Here is a 17,061-nt window from a genome sequence, read left to right on the forward strand (position 1 = left end):
ATTGCACAATAAAAATAAACATTGCCACAACTGGGATTCAAACCTGCGGCGCCGCGAACAGATCAGCTTCGCCGGCCACTGCACGAGAGCTCTAGGCTATCGCTGCAGGCGATCACGCCTCGTGTTAAACTGCAACACTCTCTCGCATTGTGCATTGCACACTGTCGTCTTCTTCAACTAATACTGCTATCAAACTAATATCGTTGCCAGACGTGCTGATGACTCAGCAAAGCAAAACAATGAGCCTACAGAGCCTGAGAGCACTAAGCTAATGCCGCAGCCGATCAAGCCTCGCGTGAAACTGCAACACGAGAGTACTCTCGTGCTGGGCATTGCACATCATCCAATACTGTAGCTACTCTTGGCGGCCAACATAGACCAAGTATTGGGTAAGCACCGCACTGCTCCTAACTTCGTGCCACAGACCCAGGACATAACAAAAAATGAACACCCACTAAACGAAGGTTCGTGAATAACGATTGGAATCTTGGGGCTCTTTAAGGTGGGGCGAGACTTTATGTTTTGTCAAAAAATTAAATTTTGCGATTTTGTGATCATCTGATACAAAATTTCTTTACCTTGCAGAAAATATATTGCACTTGTGTGTTCACAATTTCAAAAATGACTTTTCAGTCCTTTTTTGTTATCACGTCGACCAGGAAAGTGGGAGCGTCTCGACGTGGTCTCTTTGTTTCGGATACTTGCAAAAATTCCCTGCTCTGAGGGTTTTCATCATAAACACAAGTTTTGGCTTCGGTTTGGAATATGGCTTTGTTCGTAGTACATTTTTTAGTCACTAAGGCTCCTATAGCTCTTCTGTCAAGAGAAGTTTTGACAAATAAAACAGTTTTAAGGGATTTATTGCCGTTTCTCTCAAAACAACATTTTTGGAGGTCTGTATACGTTTTTCTCAGGAACTATGAAGCATAAGCAAATGAAGTTTCTCACACATGTTAATCAAAGCCATTTACAGTCGAGACCACTTATAATGAACCGAACGGTCGTTCGTTCGTTGTATCCAAAGTTCGCAGTAAGTGGACTTCACTTACCAGAGCCAAAAATGCAATGTTGAACAAAAGTGAAGTTTCTTTAAAAGGTCCGCTATGCGCGTCTGCTCTTTCTATTTTAACCGTATTACGGCAATTTCCAAGCTCTCCAGAGCGGTCATGTGCTCCACACCGAGGCCCTCGGTAAAAATAACCTGCCTTACAGACACGTTTTAACTAATCATGGTAGAAGCGTTTACGGCAGCCGATGGTAGGGTGGCCTCCTCCTCATAATCGTCTTCATCACATTCCTGGCAGTCAGGGAATGCTCATAAGTTTGCTGTATGATGGTTTCGTCAGTGGTAGCTCTGCAGTATCGTCACCAACAAACGCATCAACGAAATCAACCCAGACAACACCAAGTCCGGCCAGCTGTGCATCAACGAAGCACTGCAACATATCCACATGCATCTGATTACATAGGTATTCAGCAGTGTCCTCCATCGTTTCCGAGTCAAGAAACCCTGCCCTATGGAACCGATTTGTTTTGCACTCCGCAGCCAGTTGTAACCACGCGACTTTACTTTTTTCCTCTGCGGCAAACAAAGATGTCTTAACTTGACCTTCGCCATCTGGTCTGTAAATTGCTAATCAGCCAGAGGTGGTGACGCACCACCAACAGGACACCTTCACAGCGTGAATGACTTCGTAGTCTGCCTGGACACGCTTGGCCGGTGCTTAACTTCAAACTTCAATGCCACCTTTATTACTGTTTTTGAGGGGGTCGGCACTTTCTTTCAGGGAGATAGCGGGAGCTAGAAGACGCTCTTCGGTTTCCGCACTGGCAGGAAGCGCGTTTTTCTGCTGCGGAGGTGAGTTAGGGCACCTCCTCCTTTGTTGTAACCAAGTGGTGCGGCCGCAGTTGCTCGTTTTATCTGCGACGCAGTTCCATAGTCATAATACATATTTTTATGGTAACAGAGCCCTCATTCATAATATATGAGCGTTCGTTATATCTGCGGCCACTGTAAGTGGGCTCGACTGTACGTAACTGGTATCGGAATCAATAGCCTAAGTTCATTTGTATTTTTCAGACTAAAAAAAAAAAACATTCATGGGTGGAAAATTTTATTGCAATGGTAGAAGAAAAAAACAATAAATCTAGTCTTTCTTCGAAGTGTGTAACTTCACACCAGTTGTGTAAAGCATTGGTTGTTATTCTAATACAAAACTTGAGCACTCTGCAGATAGTAGAGAAAAAGGTACATTTGTAGAAAAAACAAAAATAAAAAATACTAGACAAAATTTCAATTTAGTTTTGAGCTCTAATGCAAGCTGCGTCTATCTTTAAAACTTCTTGCAAATTTTATAGCTACAGCTTTTATTACAACTGCTGCACAGGCAACTTTCTAGAACCATTTTCAAAGTCTCACCCAACATTAAGGGGGGATGCTAGACTGAAGAGTCAACTTTTGAACTACTGCACCAATTGTAATAAAATTTTCAGGGATGGTGTAACTTCTTCTCATTACACTATATTCAAAATTTCAGCTCCCTTGCTCAAAACAGGAAAAAAGCTATAGCTGTCATATCGAGCAGTCAGGTGTGTCAGCTCAGGAAAACTATCATTTCAAAAATAATGGAGACATACTAATTGTCCATGATTAGATATCTTCTAGATAGTTTATAGTGCAGGATAAGGCCAGTTGCATAATTTTTTTACCGTTTCTATAAAAATGTCATCACTCTAAAAACAAAGTTAAATTTTTTTAATTGTCATTATATGTCAGACATCTCAAAATATTTTGTTTTAGAAAATATTTAGCGACCTGAAAAGTACCTTATCTTGTTCCTGAGAAAATTTCAGTCAAGAAACTACCTCGAAAGCAGCTTTTGGAGATGCAGTTTGGAAATGATAGTTTCCTAACAGTTTTGTTTACCCAAAAAGTGCAAACTGAGAAAAATGAGTTCAAAGATTTCAGAACATGGTATTTTATTTTGAGGAAAAAAATTAATCAAAGTGCCCTGCTCCATACGTCGGGCCCTCCTCTTCAACAAGACACTGGTCTGTGGCAACTGCTTCAAGCCTTCTTTTTTTTAACTTTAGAGCTGTCCATCGCACTTGCCTTCGCTCGTGAAATACTTTGATGGGTTGCTAGCTGGACGTGCTTCATCGTCTGGACTCCATGTTTTAGTTCCAGCTTGTCAAACACTCTCTTGATGCCACGTGCACCCTCATTAGATTCTAGTACAGCCAAGGCTGCTGCAATCTCCACGGTACTTAGTGATGAAAATTCGGTCTTCAAGTGAGGAACCATCATTGCAGCTCGAAGGGTTCGTTTTGGTCGCGGGCAGCAGGCTTAGGACTGGCGAACAAACAAGCAGAAACCGCCCGTGCTGTGCAGGCCTCCCGCTTTCGTGGTGCGTTTTCGCTTCCAAAAGCTTCTCCGAGTCGAAGCCTTCGCTGCGGGCTTCTTCTAGCCCGCAACCAAAGCGGGAGTAACTCCGAATGGCGCAGAAACAGCGTTGGGTGGTCACGTGGTATATTTCCACCAATCAGAGCTCCTGTTTCAGTATGCCTTCCTTTTTTAGTTTCTCTTTAGTGGCCTTGCGTATTTTCGATAAAAGGTTGCCGTGACTAAAAAGCACAAAAAACGAACTTTCTAACGTGGGCATTCACTTCGATTTCGGTTTTTTGCTCACACTGCGGCCGCGTCTTGAGAAGAGTGTTCATAGATGCCTTCGACGGTAAATGCGTATCACTGCTTCGTAAAAGAATTAATTTTCTTCTTTTCTACAGCTCAGATAACAACCAAACTTGGTGAGAATATTCTTCATTAAGCCAACAATCTGAAACAATACAAACTTAAGAACACAATTTTTTTACCGAAAATCGGTATTTTAGTCTTGCATTCCCCCTTAAGAGAACAGCCTTCCACTCACTATACATTGAGGTGGAAAAAAATTTGACAGAGAGCAAAAAAAGTAACCGAAAACTTTGTGCATCCTATTCTGACTGTAGGTGACATGAACTCACCTTTAAACTAATTATTCTCTAGTCAATAAGTGCAGTCTGCAAGCTGCCAGACGCAAACAAACCAACGCCATTTTTGCTCTGTCTGCTATGTCCATTTGTTTCACCCATTTTTGTCTCTTAGCACACTCTGCGGCGATTGAGAACCAGAAGTGCCCCATCAACACTGTAATGACAGCAGCAGCAGAAGGGACAGAGATGGCCAATGACCTATGGTAGTTTCCACAGCAAAAACATCGATGCTTCTAAAATAGGGGTGTGCGAATATTCAAAATTTCGAATACGAATCAAATATCTTTGATATTCGACTCGTATTCGAGAAATTGATATTCGAGAATTTCCGAATATTCGAAAATTCCCGAATACTCGCCAGCGATCGTACATTGCGCAGACTTTCAAAAATTCAACCGTGGCAAAACCACAATATCTGGGCAAATTAGCCAATGATCCAGTTAAAACTTCCTGTAAAACGACACAGAGGCCCCATTCCCTTCCTTTTCCGTCGTTTATCACGCGGTCCAATCGCATTCTGACGCCGTTAGGCTTGACCTCATGCGAAATTCCGCAAGTGGGCTTTCCCACATATCACCTGAGCTGCAAACAAGATGGCTGACGGGCCGCTTCGAACAATCGCAAAGCGAAATCACGCTTTTTAATCCTTCCGTAATAAGTTACACAATTAATGCTCGAATCCGAAGAATGCGCCTTGTCGCCTTCATAACACTCCGAGCGTGACCTCCGCCATCCCGTTTTGTAAACTGCGCTATGCGGGAAAGCCTGCTTGCAGAATTTCGCGGGAGCCTCCTGAAGGGGCGCGTCGAGTTGTCACAATAGGACAAGCGATCCTGTAAAAATCAAGCCTATAGCATGGTGCATTGTAACCCGCGCACCTCTTTGGTGGGCGTAACAGCAGGCGTGAGAACGATAGGAAGGCCCCTGTCGCTGGGTCAAAAAATAGCCTGGCCGCGTAGGTTCGGTTTCTGAGCTTCGCCGCTGCCCTGCGGCAACTGCAACTGTCGGACCGCGCATTCGCCGGTAGTCCAATCCCAGCTCCGCATGGCTTTTGGACGCCGACTGGCGCGTCACAGGTGATTTATTTTTCTTTTTTAGAAGCCGTCTCGCCGTTCCGACGCCAGTGTGTGTTCCCCGGCTCCTTGCTTCCATTTGTGTTGTTCTCCAAAACGGGCGGCTCGTCACGGGCTCTTACAGGTGTTAGCGCGATGGAGCTGCCGCATAGGGCCTTACTGCATCTTCGCATTTTCGGCAGTTTACTTTTCTTTTCCGGGGGGGGGGGGTTATAAACCTAGGCCTTCGGATAAAGTAGGCATTTCTCTCTGTCCCTTGAAATCCGAATGAATGAGGTTTTACTAGTCATCATGCTATTTTTTGTTGCCGATCTTGTCATTTTATGGATTTTGTTTTGCATGACCTCATTACAGTTTGGATACTGTTACCCGGTGATCCATAACCAACTCGCCCAACAACTAGTTTTGGGTTTGGATACTGTTATGCTGTCTGGTCAATAGTATACATTTCTGTGCACGTTTTTTTTAAACGGTACTGAGGCAGTCTAGTTTTGTTTATTTTAGTTGCAAAGACCATACACTATTTTGAAAACAATAAGGGCAACAACATTTGCTTGTTTATCATTTTCTGAAATTTTTTTTTGTACTGAACAGATATTCGATTCGATATTTGAAGCCATTTTTTATTCATATTCATATTCGAAAATTTCAATATTCACACACCCCTATTCTAAAACGAAGTGCACAGCATTGCCCACCATCAGCCCATTATATTTATCGCAGAATGAGTGCAAACTATGGGCCACCGACCACTGTCCACCGTCTGCACATTCCACAGTGCATCAACATTTTTTTGTTCAAACAGCTAAGGACTAAGGAAGGCCCCTGCCGACACAACGCACCATTCTAGTCCCATGCACATCAAGGCAGTCATCAAAATAATCATCCATGCACTGTAACCACACACACACACACACACACACACCCCCACTGTTTCAATCTAAGCGTTATTGCTACAAGTTATGTAGTTTGTGTCACATACATATTTCTCAATAAGCACACTTAAATTTGCCATGCAGCCAGAGCAAGTGAATGGCTCTCAAAAACTCGGCTTATTAAATGGCCAAAATGGGCACTGAAATTACTCGTGACACGAGCTAAGTTCATATGGTTAACTGCTCACTTGGCCCTCCAGGCGACTGTTAGCACTTCAGGCTTGGTGAGCTTTCTTACACTTAGCAGAATTTTTCTTTTACAGCGACACCTGTTAGTGCCTCAATCACCGAGACTGTAAATAAATGTGAATTATGCATTTTAAATTGTGGGGTTTAACATCCTGAATCTACAGGCCTCCAGATTGTTTTTGACCACCTGAAGAACTTTTAACGTACACTGACATCGCACAGCATACAGGTGGCTTTTGCCTTTCGACTCCATCGAAACACGGATGCATCATGGACGACTCTAGAGTCTTTTTACTACCACCGAAGTAAAAGGGTGGTAAAAAGAAATGCGAACAGTAGAGCACCTAGGCTCCGTTCTCTTCGAGTTTCTTTCCATTGCCCCTGTACACTGACATCGCACAGTACACAGGCCTCTAGCATTTCGCCTCTGTCGAAATGTGACCGTCGCGGCAGGGACTGAACCCATGTCTTCCAGGTCAGCAGCCAAGCGCTTTAACCTCTGAGCCACTGTGGCAGCCCAGTTGCTCATTATGATATATATATATATATATATATATATGAAAGGACACAGAGAAGGTATGTTTTCCTGAAAAAGCTGGAGACACTACACGAAAATTAGCGGTTATCATGAGCTTATTCCGGAGCAGGGTTCCTTCAACTGATGATCTTAAACCTCTTTTAACCATTGTTATTCATGACGTGGCTTAATTTTACGATATGTTCGAAAGTAACTTTTAGGAGAGAGAGGGCAAAACGTGGGTACTGCCCAGGCATTTATTCGGCATCATGTATCAAGTGCTGTCCACTCTAATCAGGCCCTGCTACAGGATTCTTGCTGGTTTAAAATAACCTGACGCTATTTGTACAAGGCACGGTATTGTACAAGACAGGTGGGTCTTGCATGCGTGCGAAGTGCTGCGTAGGAGATTAATGGTTTACATGACGAAATAATTGTAATAGATAAGAAAAAACAATCAAATTTCGTGGTTTTTTTTTCTGCACAACCTGTCACTTCCATGTTGCTTGTGAAACAGTGAGCACAAAAAAGGAAATTTTGTCTCTCACACAAAACCGAGCGCTCATAGTAAATTGTCTTTTGCTGCAAAAAAAAAAGGACAAAAAAAAAAAACCCAGAATTATGGACACTTTTGATTTGTACCCGAATTTGACCTAAAAAAATATATTGCCAGATTTTTTACCCCCTGAATTCTGAAAAAATAAAGCCCGAAAAAGAAAGGCCGTATATATAGATTAATGGAATAAATTGTTTCACCATGTAACTGTAGAAAGTAAAAGTGTAGGTTTCGTAACAACATGAAAAGTAAGGAGAATTTGCACAGAGTGTCACTGGGTTGAATTTGACAAATGATTCAATTCCACAAGAAGATTAAATCAAATTTCAAGGTCAGAACTAGAGGTGATTAATCTGGTCTTGTAATTTTGTTCTACTTTTCATGTGTCGCAGCAAGCTGTGGTTGCTTTCTCCTAAAAACACGAGATCCATATTGTTGGAAACGTTGTTCATGAATCTACAGCCACAATCATGCAAATGGGACCAGCAGCAGTGCCAAGTCAGTACACACTACTGATCCGAGATGAATTCTTCAACAGTGTCAAATTCTCTGCGAGAAACAATGAGTCATTCACTTTAGAGAGACTTACGCAGACACCAGCTCGTTCGTGTTGAGAAACTTGACATAAGAGACAGCCTTCTTGTGGCCCTTGAAAACACACAGTGGCTCTTTTGTGCTTCTCAGGTCATAGTAGTAAACGCAGTGATCTTTTTGAAGAGAGAAGAACAGAGGAAGAAATGTAACAAAAGCAGTTTGAGGATAAAAGAAACAACATTAGCAATATGCTGCAGAGCTACATGGTGCACAGTTACACACAAACCAAACAGCACCCAAAGAAAAGACTACAAGATGACCACTTGTGTAGCAGTCTGCTTCAGTACCTGATTTGAGCTCGTGTCTTGATGTGCAATCAGCAACTTTTATTCCACAACAAGAATCAATAAAAAGGTTTACAGTCGCTGCATTTTCTACTCACAAACAGCAGGAAGTTTTAACTATCATACCACGCATTCCACATTAAAGTTCAATTTTTCTAAAGCTAGACAAATTTTTCAGATCACACGACTTTTACAAAGAAGCAGTTGGTTCCTGCTTGTGCTCAACAAAGGGTATAACTGATTATGGTAGCAGCGCAGAAAGCTTGACAGCAACCCGCTTTTTTTTTTTAATCTTGCTCAAGGTGTGCAGTCACCTTTACTTCTCATGCAATTCAACAAGCATTATCCAGACATAATTCAACAAGCACTATCCAGAACTGGTCTCTTACAATATGCACCTCTAAGAGCATTCAACCTTATAAATGTCAAACATATCCACTTACAACTCAAAATGCAAGCAGTGCTAGCGCTGTTAAATATACAGCTAGGTTCATACAGAAGAAGACGGTAGCAGCACAACATACTTATTGCAATTACTCATCTTTCTGATGACCTAGTAATGAGCACACACCATTCACTCCTTTGTGCTTCCAGGTCATCAGTGAAGGAATTGGCTGTGGCACTCCTATCAAATCAACAAGTGATCTTAGAGTAGCAGCCCCGGGGGCAGTGTAACTGGCAAACGTGAGCACCTAATATTTCAAACCAAAGCCATTGAGCAAGTGAATTCATGGCCATAAATGCTGAAAATGTACATTAGTATTTGACAATTATTTGCCGCTACAAAACATGAGTTATACATTGTGTAGCACTCAGGTACATGCTTCGAGCCAAAATCCTCGGCTACAAGTACACAAAAATGCACAACACAAAAGGAGACGAAAAATGCCATGGCAGTAGGGAGCAAGCTACATTGTAAAAAAAAAAAAAAACAAAAACAATAAAGAAACCAGCTGCAAAGAAGTCTGCATTTCATGCATGTAATATGTACTGGCAGCTACAGGAAATAGAGCACCAGTAATTTGTAGTCTGCTGAGCTGCATCCTAAGCTTCCATGCAAACATGCTCTCTCAGTGAACAAATCCAGCACTACTACATTCAACATATCTGATTTTCGAGCGCATGCAGACTGTAAGTGCACAAATTAGGCCTTGCAGAAGCAGTATTGAGTATAGATACCAAGCCTAGAGCATCCATCCTCCTCTAAAGGAAAGCACAAAGACAAGAACAAAACAAAACCAGGAGTCAGTGCCATTCCAACACAAGCAGATAGGCCTGCACAGAGCTGTTATGAAAACCTAGACATATTTCACAAGATCTCGCGCCACACGGACAGTTCTATGACTGTCCAACATTGCATACAATTAAATCTCAAACTGTCACCAAAACAAAACATGAAAACAAAACAGTTTAAAAAAACTTCCTTGTACACCAAAACAGGGCCCATGTGAAAGTTGAGGTCAGCAGACACAATGCTTCTGAACATGGCAAAAACTCGCAATCAACATTTGGTTAAAACAAATATTGCTTCATGCCTTTCAGTCAGATATATAAGGTCATAAGAAGAGCATCTTTGACTGTGCAAAGAAATGGCATATTTTTTTACAATTCAGCTAAGCAAATTTCTGGCCTGAAAAGACAAAAAAATAAACACTACCAGCATAAGCACAGTTATTTAGGTGAATGTAAACACAATTCCCTAGATTAAAACAGAGTTTCCAATGAAATGAAGTAGGTACATTTATCACAAGTGAATCGGGCAAGTGCAGTCAAAGCTGAGGAGCTGAGTTAACTGCACAAATGCAGAGCTGCATTACCCTATCTGTTAAATGAATGGAGCATTGCCCCTGCCCTTCATCAGTCGCTTTCAGTGGCAATTAATCTGAAATGTGGCCCACTGGCCCATTTTTCTTCCATGTTCATATCTGCACCACTAGCCTAAACCAACCCAAAACAGCAGCCCGAAAGTTGGTTTATTTTAATACCCCGCAAAGCATAGCGCCTTGCAAAAAGATAAACTGAAGCATTTCAAGAGCAATTTTACATTACAAAAATAGAAAACCTACCAAAATAGTGCAAACACTACTTACATTCATTCTAAAGCTAAGCAAAATCTCTCATCCTAAGGGTACCACATTTATTTTGCAAAGCTAGAATACTAGAGTTTACTGCCAATCTCATCAACTGCGTCAAGAATAGTTACCTCGGTTCTGACACCATCATGCTCCTAGCATGCAGTCATTTACTAAACTGAGCAGTTTGCACATTCTGAGGTTTAAGAGATTAAATGCAACCTGGTTTGACAATATAAGCACAGTGCACATCTATCTGCACTGCAAGGGTACACAACACAAGGTTTGGTTTGGTTTGGTTTATAGGGTTTAACATCCCAAAGCGACTCAAGGCTATGAGGGACGCCGTAGTGAAGGGCTCCGGAAATTTCGACCACCTGGGGTTCTTTAACGTACACTGACATCGCACAGTACACGGGCCTCTAGAATTTCGCCTCCATCGAAATTCAACCGCCGCGGCTGGGATCGAACCCGCGTCTTTCAGGTCAGCAGCCGAGCGCTGTAACCACTCAGCCACCACGGCGGCTTTCACAACAACAAGGAAGTTGTACAGATGGGCTGACCAAATGAGAATAACCTACCAGCAGAGCCCAGTGCCAGGTGAAATCTGGATGCTGGATTGAACTTGACACAGCAAACGTTTGCCTTGGCTTCCAGAGATATTACTGAATGGTCACAGGCTATAGACCACAGTTTCACTGCAGGAAGAAGAAAGCTCTTTTAAAAGAAAATGAAGGTTACTTCAACACTAAATAATAATTATGAAATGAATGCACAAAAATTCAACGGCTATTAAACAGTGTTCGACCCCTTGTAGAGGAAAAATCCATCCACAAACCTTTTGCATCATCTGATCCAGAAGCAATAATTTTTGTGTCTACTTTGTTGAAATCAACACTCCAGCACCGCTTCTCATGTTCCTAACAGAAGAAAAGAAAAAAGAAAGTTCCGGCAGCTAAATACCATTGCCAACATTACACCAAGTGGAACTTATGCAATTTTTCAGGCATTACCAGAAGGAGTAAAGAGCACAGTAACAGGAACGCAGCAACTGGCAATAAAAATAGAGGCAACCATCTAGCCCACCAGTTACTGTTTACTTTCTTGGTACCTTATTTTTATGCATGTTCTTGATCTGGAGAGATTTTATCTCCAACACAAATTCACCTCAGCAGTTTGTGAATAATTACAATGCCTCCACGTCAAAACATAAACATCAGCTGGAGGTTTTCTATGCATTCAAAAACGCAAGTTACTTTAAAGTAGCATGGGATGTGAAGACTTGTTGCTTAGCTTGAACTAGTGCAGTTAACTCAGAAATAATAGGTCTCTTCAATTTGGCTGCACTTTCTGCACCAGTTCAACGAGTGCAGCACTTTCGCATTCGTTTTCCCAGTGCAGCGCGTGCCCGCTGCACTTCCGTCTTCGTTCTGCAAAAGTGCCAGCCTAGTGCAGCACGAGTTCTTGTCTGGCTTGCACTCTCTCAAGTGGAAGTGCAGCTGTAGTGCAGCAATATGGCGGTGCCCATGTGTAGGTTGGAGAAGCAAAGCAGATATGACAGTAGTCTCTAATGAAACGATGACAGTTCTTTCTTAGGAGCAGGAGGTAAGGAACTTCATGGCATCATAATTGTAAACCTAAGTGGTCAAGTCGAGCCTCATGGGCAGCATTTCAGCGCATATTTGTAAATTGTCTGCGTGTATACATGCAACTACTCTTTTTTTTTTCAATGAAACAACTATTTCTTGGGATTGGTTCATGACGACACTTCAGTGCGATCTGCTGCTTGAAAATTATTCACGTGGTTCGGGATTTTTGAGCTTGTTGTCGCTTGTTGCTGCGCTTGTTGATGTCGGCGGCACACAGCTGGCTGTAATTTAGTAGCAACGCCAAGGCTAGCAGACGACCAGGCCTGCACTCGACCATTTGTTTGGGAAGCATCCAGTGCCAAGCTCAAACACTTGAACTGGCGCTACACACTGGCAACACCGCCGCGGAACTCAACGGAACTAGTGCAGCGAGTGCAGCCAAAAGTGCAGCCAAATCGAAGAGACTTAATGTGACTAAGAACCAAATAACAACTCAATAAATTCAACTGCACAGGCAACAATAAGGTACTGCTGTGCAGGTGCACAATTTTCTCCATTCACAGTATAAATTGAGTGGCACACGAGACTCCAAAATAAGTGTACACAGACGTCTTGAAATCGTGCTGTCCAAAGGTCAAACACAACAGTGCATGCATAGATGGCTATGCCAACTCCCTTGTGCAAGTCAGGGCAATAATTCTCTTTGACTGAGATCATCCTTTTGGCAATGCGCTGCTGCTAGCACATGCATGACCACTAGCTAGTTACAGTAGATGCTTGCTGTTACGTTTCTCACAGGACAGTAGAAAATAAACAGTCCAGCCAAGAAAGGTAGTAGCCGTGTGGCGCGCACGAACAAAGAATGTACAGCGTTGCCTGCCATTTTTGTTTTGATTTTGTTTTACTTCTGGTTGGGGGAACATGCGTCTCTGTAATTTTCAAGGCTCTGCAGCTCTCGTGATCATTTGCCCTGCAGTGGCTCTCTGTCTGCTTAGTAGCTGTTGGCGGAAGGGAGTCTGCAGCGAAGAGGAATAGGACGGGCGCACAGAGCAGGCGAAGCTCAGCAATGCGTGTGCGCTTCTGCATTATTTTCGTGGGGGTCGCTTTAATCCTACACGATCCTCGCTTATTGGAACCTAGAAATTTCACTTTGAAGCTGCAGGGAACAGGCAAGATGAGGATGACAGAAATGTCTCGGAGCCAACCCGCGCAACTGCATCTCGTGTAGCACTGCCCGCATGCTGTTTGCTGTGGCATAGTTTCGTTTTCGCACCTTCAGTCGTTCGCGCTTGGCAGCGGCGATAGAATTGCATAAACAGCCGCAACAACATTCACGCCGCCCCAAATGTATTCAGTGCCGGCGTGAGCAACACGCTGGAAGCTGCCGAACATGGTGGCAGCCAGGCACCAATGGAGTTGAGTCCTGCTTTGACTTGAGTGTTGTCGCCCTTCCGCTTGGACTGAATGAAGGCTGTCAAAATGCCTGCACGGATTAACCATTATCGTGCAGTGGCATTCACTACGTAGCATGTGGGAAAACTTCCACAGTTGCGACGTAACAGCAGAGTTTGTATTGTGTGGGTTTCTATGGGAGCGCAGACAGGACTGGTGTGCGGAAATGTAGCAGCCGGGAAAGTAACAGCGGGGTTCTTTTGTACTAAGGGAAACTTCCACACGAAATCTACACCGCCCCCCTTCCCCCACACAAAATGGCATGTGAATCTGACCTGAAACATTTTGACCTTCTGTCCTGTAAAAGCATCCCAGATGGTCACAGTGCCCTCATAGTCACTGGAAGCCAGCATTCCTTTGTGGTAAGAACTCCAACTGATGCAGCTAGATGGCAAGAGCACAAAAAATAGAGGAGTGCTACAACAACTCTCAAGGGTTTGCAACAAGTTAGAAGGAGGTAGAAAAATATAGAAATTACCTTATTTTTGAGTTACACATCATCTCATTGACGGGATAGTGGATGTCCACAATGTCCTGTATGACCGTGCCATACTCAAAGACCTGACAAAGAAGCACAACCAAACACTTACATCCACTGTCACCCAGCTCAGTGCTTGCACTTAGCAGAGAGAAAAAAATTTCAACCTTGATCTTCTTGGTGACACCAGCTATGGCGAAGAATTCGTTGTCTTTGTCAAACTCTATGCTGCAAAATACAAAACAAATGGCACCAAAAGTGACATTTTTCCTGACAAATCTTGCACTTAACTGCACAACACTAACCTTGACACGATGCTAGTGCCATTGAGAAGGTCAGTAGCATAGTTCAGTGTTGCCAATGGACGGATACTGCTATACCTTGTGAATTTTGAAAGATCTTCTGTAAACTCTTTCAAGCCATCTGCAACAACAATGTGGCACCAGACAATTTCACCCACTTTTTCTTACACAGTCAAGTAAAGCATAACACAGCGGCTTAAATTCTCAACAGTTATGTGAGCCACAGAAAAATGTGAGCATACAAATGTGCTCAAAACAAGTGGAATTATTGTTACCAGCAGCCAGTCATGCATTAAACAGCATTGTACGAAGACTGAATTGGTACATCACTCACAGTGGTGCACAGAAAACACATGAATACAAGATGAAAACACCACAACTGCTGGTGCCCATGAGCAAAAGAGCTATAGAATGGCAAGCCCCAGGCGTATATTCAAGGAGGGGGCCTGAGGACCCCCCCCCCCCCCCCCCCCTAAAATCGAGCTCAACCCACCGTCTCCCCGTCCTTCTTGAAGTCTCTCATTAAGCATGCACCCCCCCCCCTCCCCCCCAACTTCCGGGGCACAATAAATTGTCTTGGGCCCCTCCCAAAAAAAAAATTCTGGCTACGTGCCTGGCAGGCTCTAACACAGAACTCATTGGTTACTTAAAGCACACAAGTGCTAAACAAAATTATACCGTATAAACGGGTGTAAGGGCCGCACCCCGTATTCCCAAAGGAAACATTTGAAAAAAAAAAAAAGAAAAATCCGTGTAAGGGCCGCACCCAAACTTTCCAGGAAACACGCAAGAATAGCCTTCGAAATACATGCGCACAGGAGCTTCGAGGTGCCGCCCATGGATGGCGCCCGAGGCCGCGGGTCATCATCATCATCTTTTCTTCTGCCGCGAGCTTCTGCTACTGTACTTCCGCTATCCGTATCGGCATCAATATCGCCAGGTCTAACTTTGTTCTGTTCTGGCTGTCAAAGCATGCGTTTTTTGGTGGTTGTGTTAGCGTGGTCGCTCGACATAGTTGCTCTCGTGCGCTGTCGTTCTTCACTTTTTCATGAACTGCCTCCGAGCATTGTCACTGTTGCACGATGGGCAAGCACCTCAACGGCTACACGGCGGGCTTTAAACTGAAAGTAGTGGAGTTCGCTCTCAAACACGGCAAGCGTGCCGCGGGCAGAAAATTTGACGTGGACGAGAAGTGTGTCCGACGGTGGTGCGGACAAAGGGATGCGTTGAAGAATACCAGCTCCAAAAAGGGCGCTTTCCGAGGCAAGCCATGCAAATTTCCTGAGCTAGAAGAAGGGCTGCTATGCTATTCAATGGAAGTGCGGAACAACGGCTATGCGTTGACAACGGACATGCTGCGCATGAGGGCACAAGCCTTGGCACGTGCTAAAAGCATACCGCACGAGGACTTCAAGGCTAGTGCCGGCTGGGTACGAAGATTTCAGAAGAGGAAGGGCCTATCATTTCGGCGAAGGACCGCGCTGTGCCAGCGGCTGCCCCCCGACTACACCGACAAGGTGCTCAGCTTTCAGAAGTATGTCATCGGTCTGCGTCATGAGCACAACTATATATTTTCGCAGATAGCGAACGCCGACCAGACCCCCGTGTGGTTCGAATGTCCCGAGAGCTGCACAGTTGAACTGAAAGGAAAGAAGAGTGTTTTCGTCCGGACAACCGGCGCGGAGTGCCAACGGTGTACCGTTATGCTGTGCGTCACCGCAGACAGGCGGAAGCTGCCCCCTATGTCATCCTGAAAAGAAAAATGATTCCTAAAGGCGTTTTCCCCAAGGGAATTGTAGTTCGCGCCCAAGAGAAGGGCTGGATGGACGATGAGCTTGTGCTCGACTGGGTAAAAAGCGTTTGGGAGAAGCGCCCAGGCGCCATGCTGGCCCGACGGTCGCTCCTCGTCTTGGACAGCTTCCGCGGTCACTTGACGGGTAGGGTTAAGGACGCCTGCGCGGTATCCGCACAGACATGGCCGTGATACCGGGCGGCCTCACCGGCATGCTGCAACCCGTGGATGTAAGCGTCAATCAGCCTTTTAAGGTTGAATTTCGAAGGCAGTATTCGGAATGGATGGCCAAAGGCAATCACGACGAGACGCCGACAGGGCGGCTTAAGAGGGCACCGCTCGCGACTGTGCTTGGATGGATTTTGTCTGCGAGGAATTCCGTGTCGACCGACATTGTAACCCGGAGTTTCAAAGTGACTGGAATTTCAAGCAGTTTTAGACGGGACCGAAGACGACTTTCTGTGGGCTGAACATTTACCTGAACACAGCATCAGCTCGGAGTCTGAAGACTACGTGAGTGATGCCTGAACGGTAAATAAATGCCGCGCATTCCAGATTGGTTTGCTTTCACTTGAAAAAAAAATTTTTTTTTCGAAAATCGTGTATGGGCCGCACCCCGAAATTTGCCCCCCGAATCTGGGAAAAAAAGTGCGGCCCTTACACGCGTTTATACGGTAATTACTATCTGCTGAGGTCAAGCACAACCTGTCAGCACGTGCTGCCTGTGATGCAAGGAGTGCACATGTGGGTGCATGCAGAACTGACAAGAGCATCTAATACAGAAAGCAATATTAGCACATGAAGATAATACAAATGTGAAGACTCTCGTACCAAAAAGTAGCGCATGCTTTCACAGCCCACAGTGGAAGTTTACACCAACCTAGTCCAAAAAAAAAAATGACAATTTTTGACTAAATTCTATAAACATGCGAAAGCAGAACTGCATGAACGATAACGACGATGATGACAGAGAATTCTCCGTCAGTGCCTATGCGCCACAGATGGAAGTGGATGAAATGCAATGCACAATGTGCAATGCACAATGCAGAGAGTGTGTTGCAGTTTAACACGAGGCGTGATCGGCTGCGGCAATAGCCTAGTACTCTCGTGCACTGGCCAGCGAAGCTGATGTGTTCGCTCCGTCGTGGGTTCGAATCCCAGTTGCGGCAATATTTGTCTGGTTTATTTTTATTTAT

General features: G+C 44.2%; 1 protein-coding gene across 3 annotated transcripts in view; it reads right to left on the bottom strand.

The window, feature by feature from the left end:
• Positions 1–17,061, bottom strand: part of LOC144115357 (E3 ubiquitin-protein ligase COP1-like) — a 39,861-nt gene that overhangs the window by 9,483 nt on the left and 13,317 nt on the right. For all 3 annotated transcript variants that reach the window (XM_077649713.1, XM_077649712.1, XM_077649711.1), the window contains exons 10-16: positions 14,077–14,194; positions 13,939–13,999; positions 13,772–13,854; positions 13,569–13,677; positions 11,091–11,172; positions 10,834–10,950; positions 7,892–8,009 (exon numbers count right to left, since the gene is read on the bottom strand). In XM_077649713.1, coding sequence (XP_077505839.1) covers positions 7,892–8,009; positions 10,834–10,950; positions 11,091–11,172; positions 13,569–13,677; positions 13,772–13,854; positions 13,939–13,999; positions 14,077–14,194 — 688 coding nt within the window. The remainder of the gene's footprint in view (positions 1–7,891; positions 8,010–10,833; positions 10,951–11,090; positions 11,173–13,568; positions 13,678–13,771; positions 13,855–13,938; positions 14,000–14,076; positions 14,195–17,061) is intronic.

The sequence above is a fragment of the Amblyomma americanum genome, chromosome 1 (genome assembly GCF_052857255.1).
Source record: "Amblyomma americanum isolate KBUSLIRL-KWMA chromosome 1, ASM5285725v1, whole genome shotgun sequence".
NCBI classification, from domain to species: Eukaryota; Metazoa; Arthropoda; class Arachnida; order Ixodida; family Ixodidae; genus Amblyomma; species Amblyomma americanum.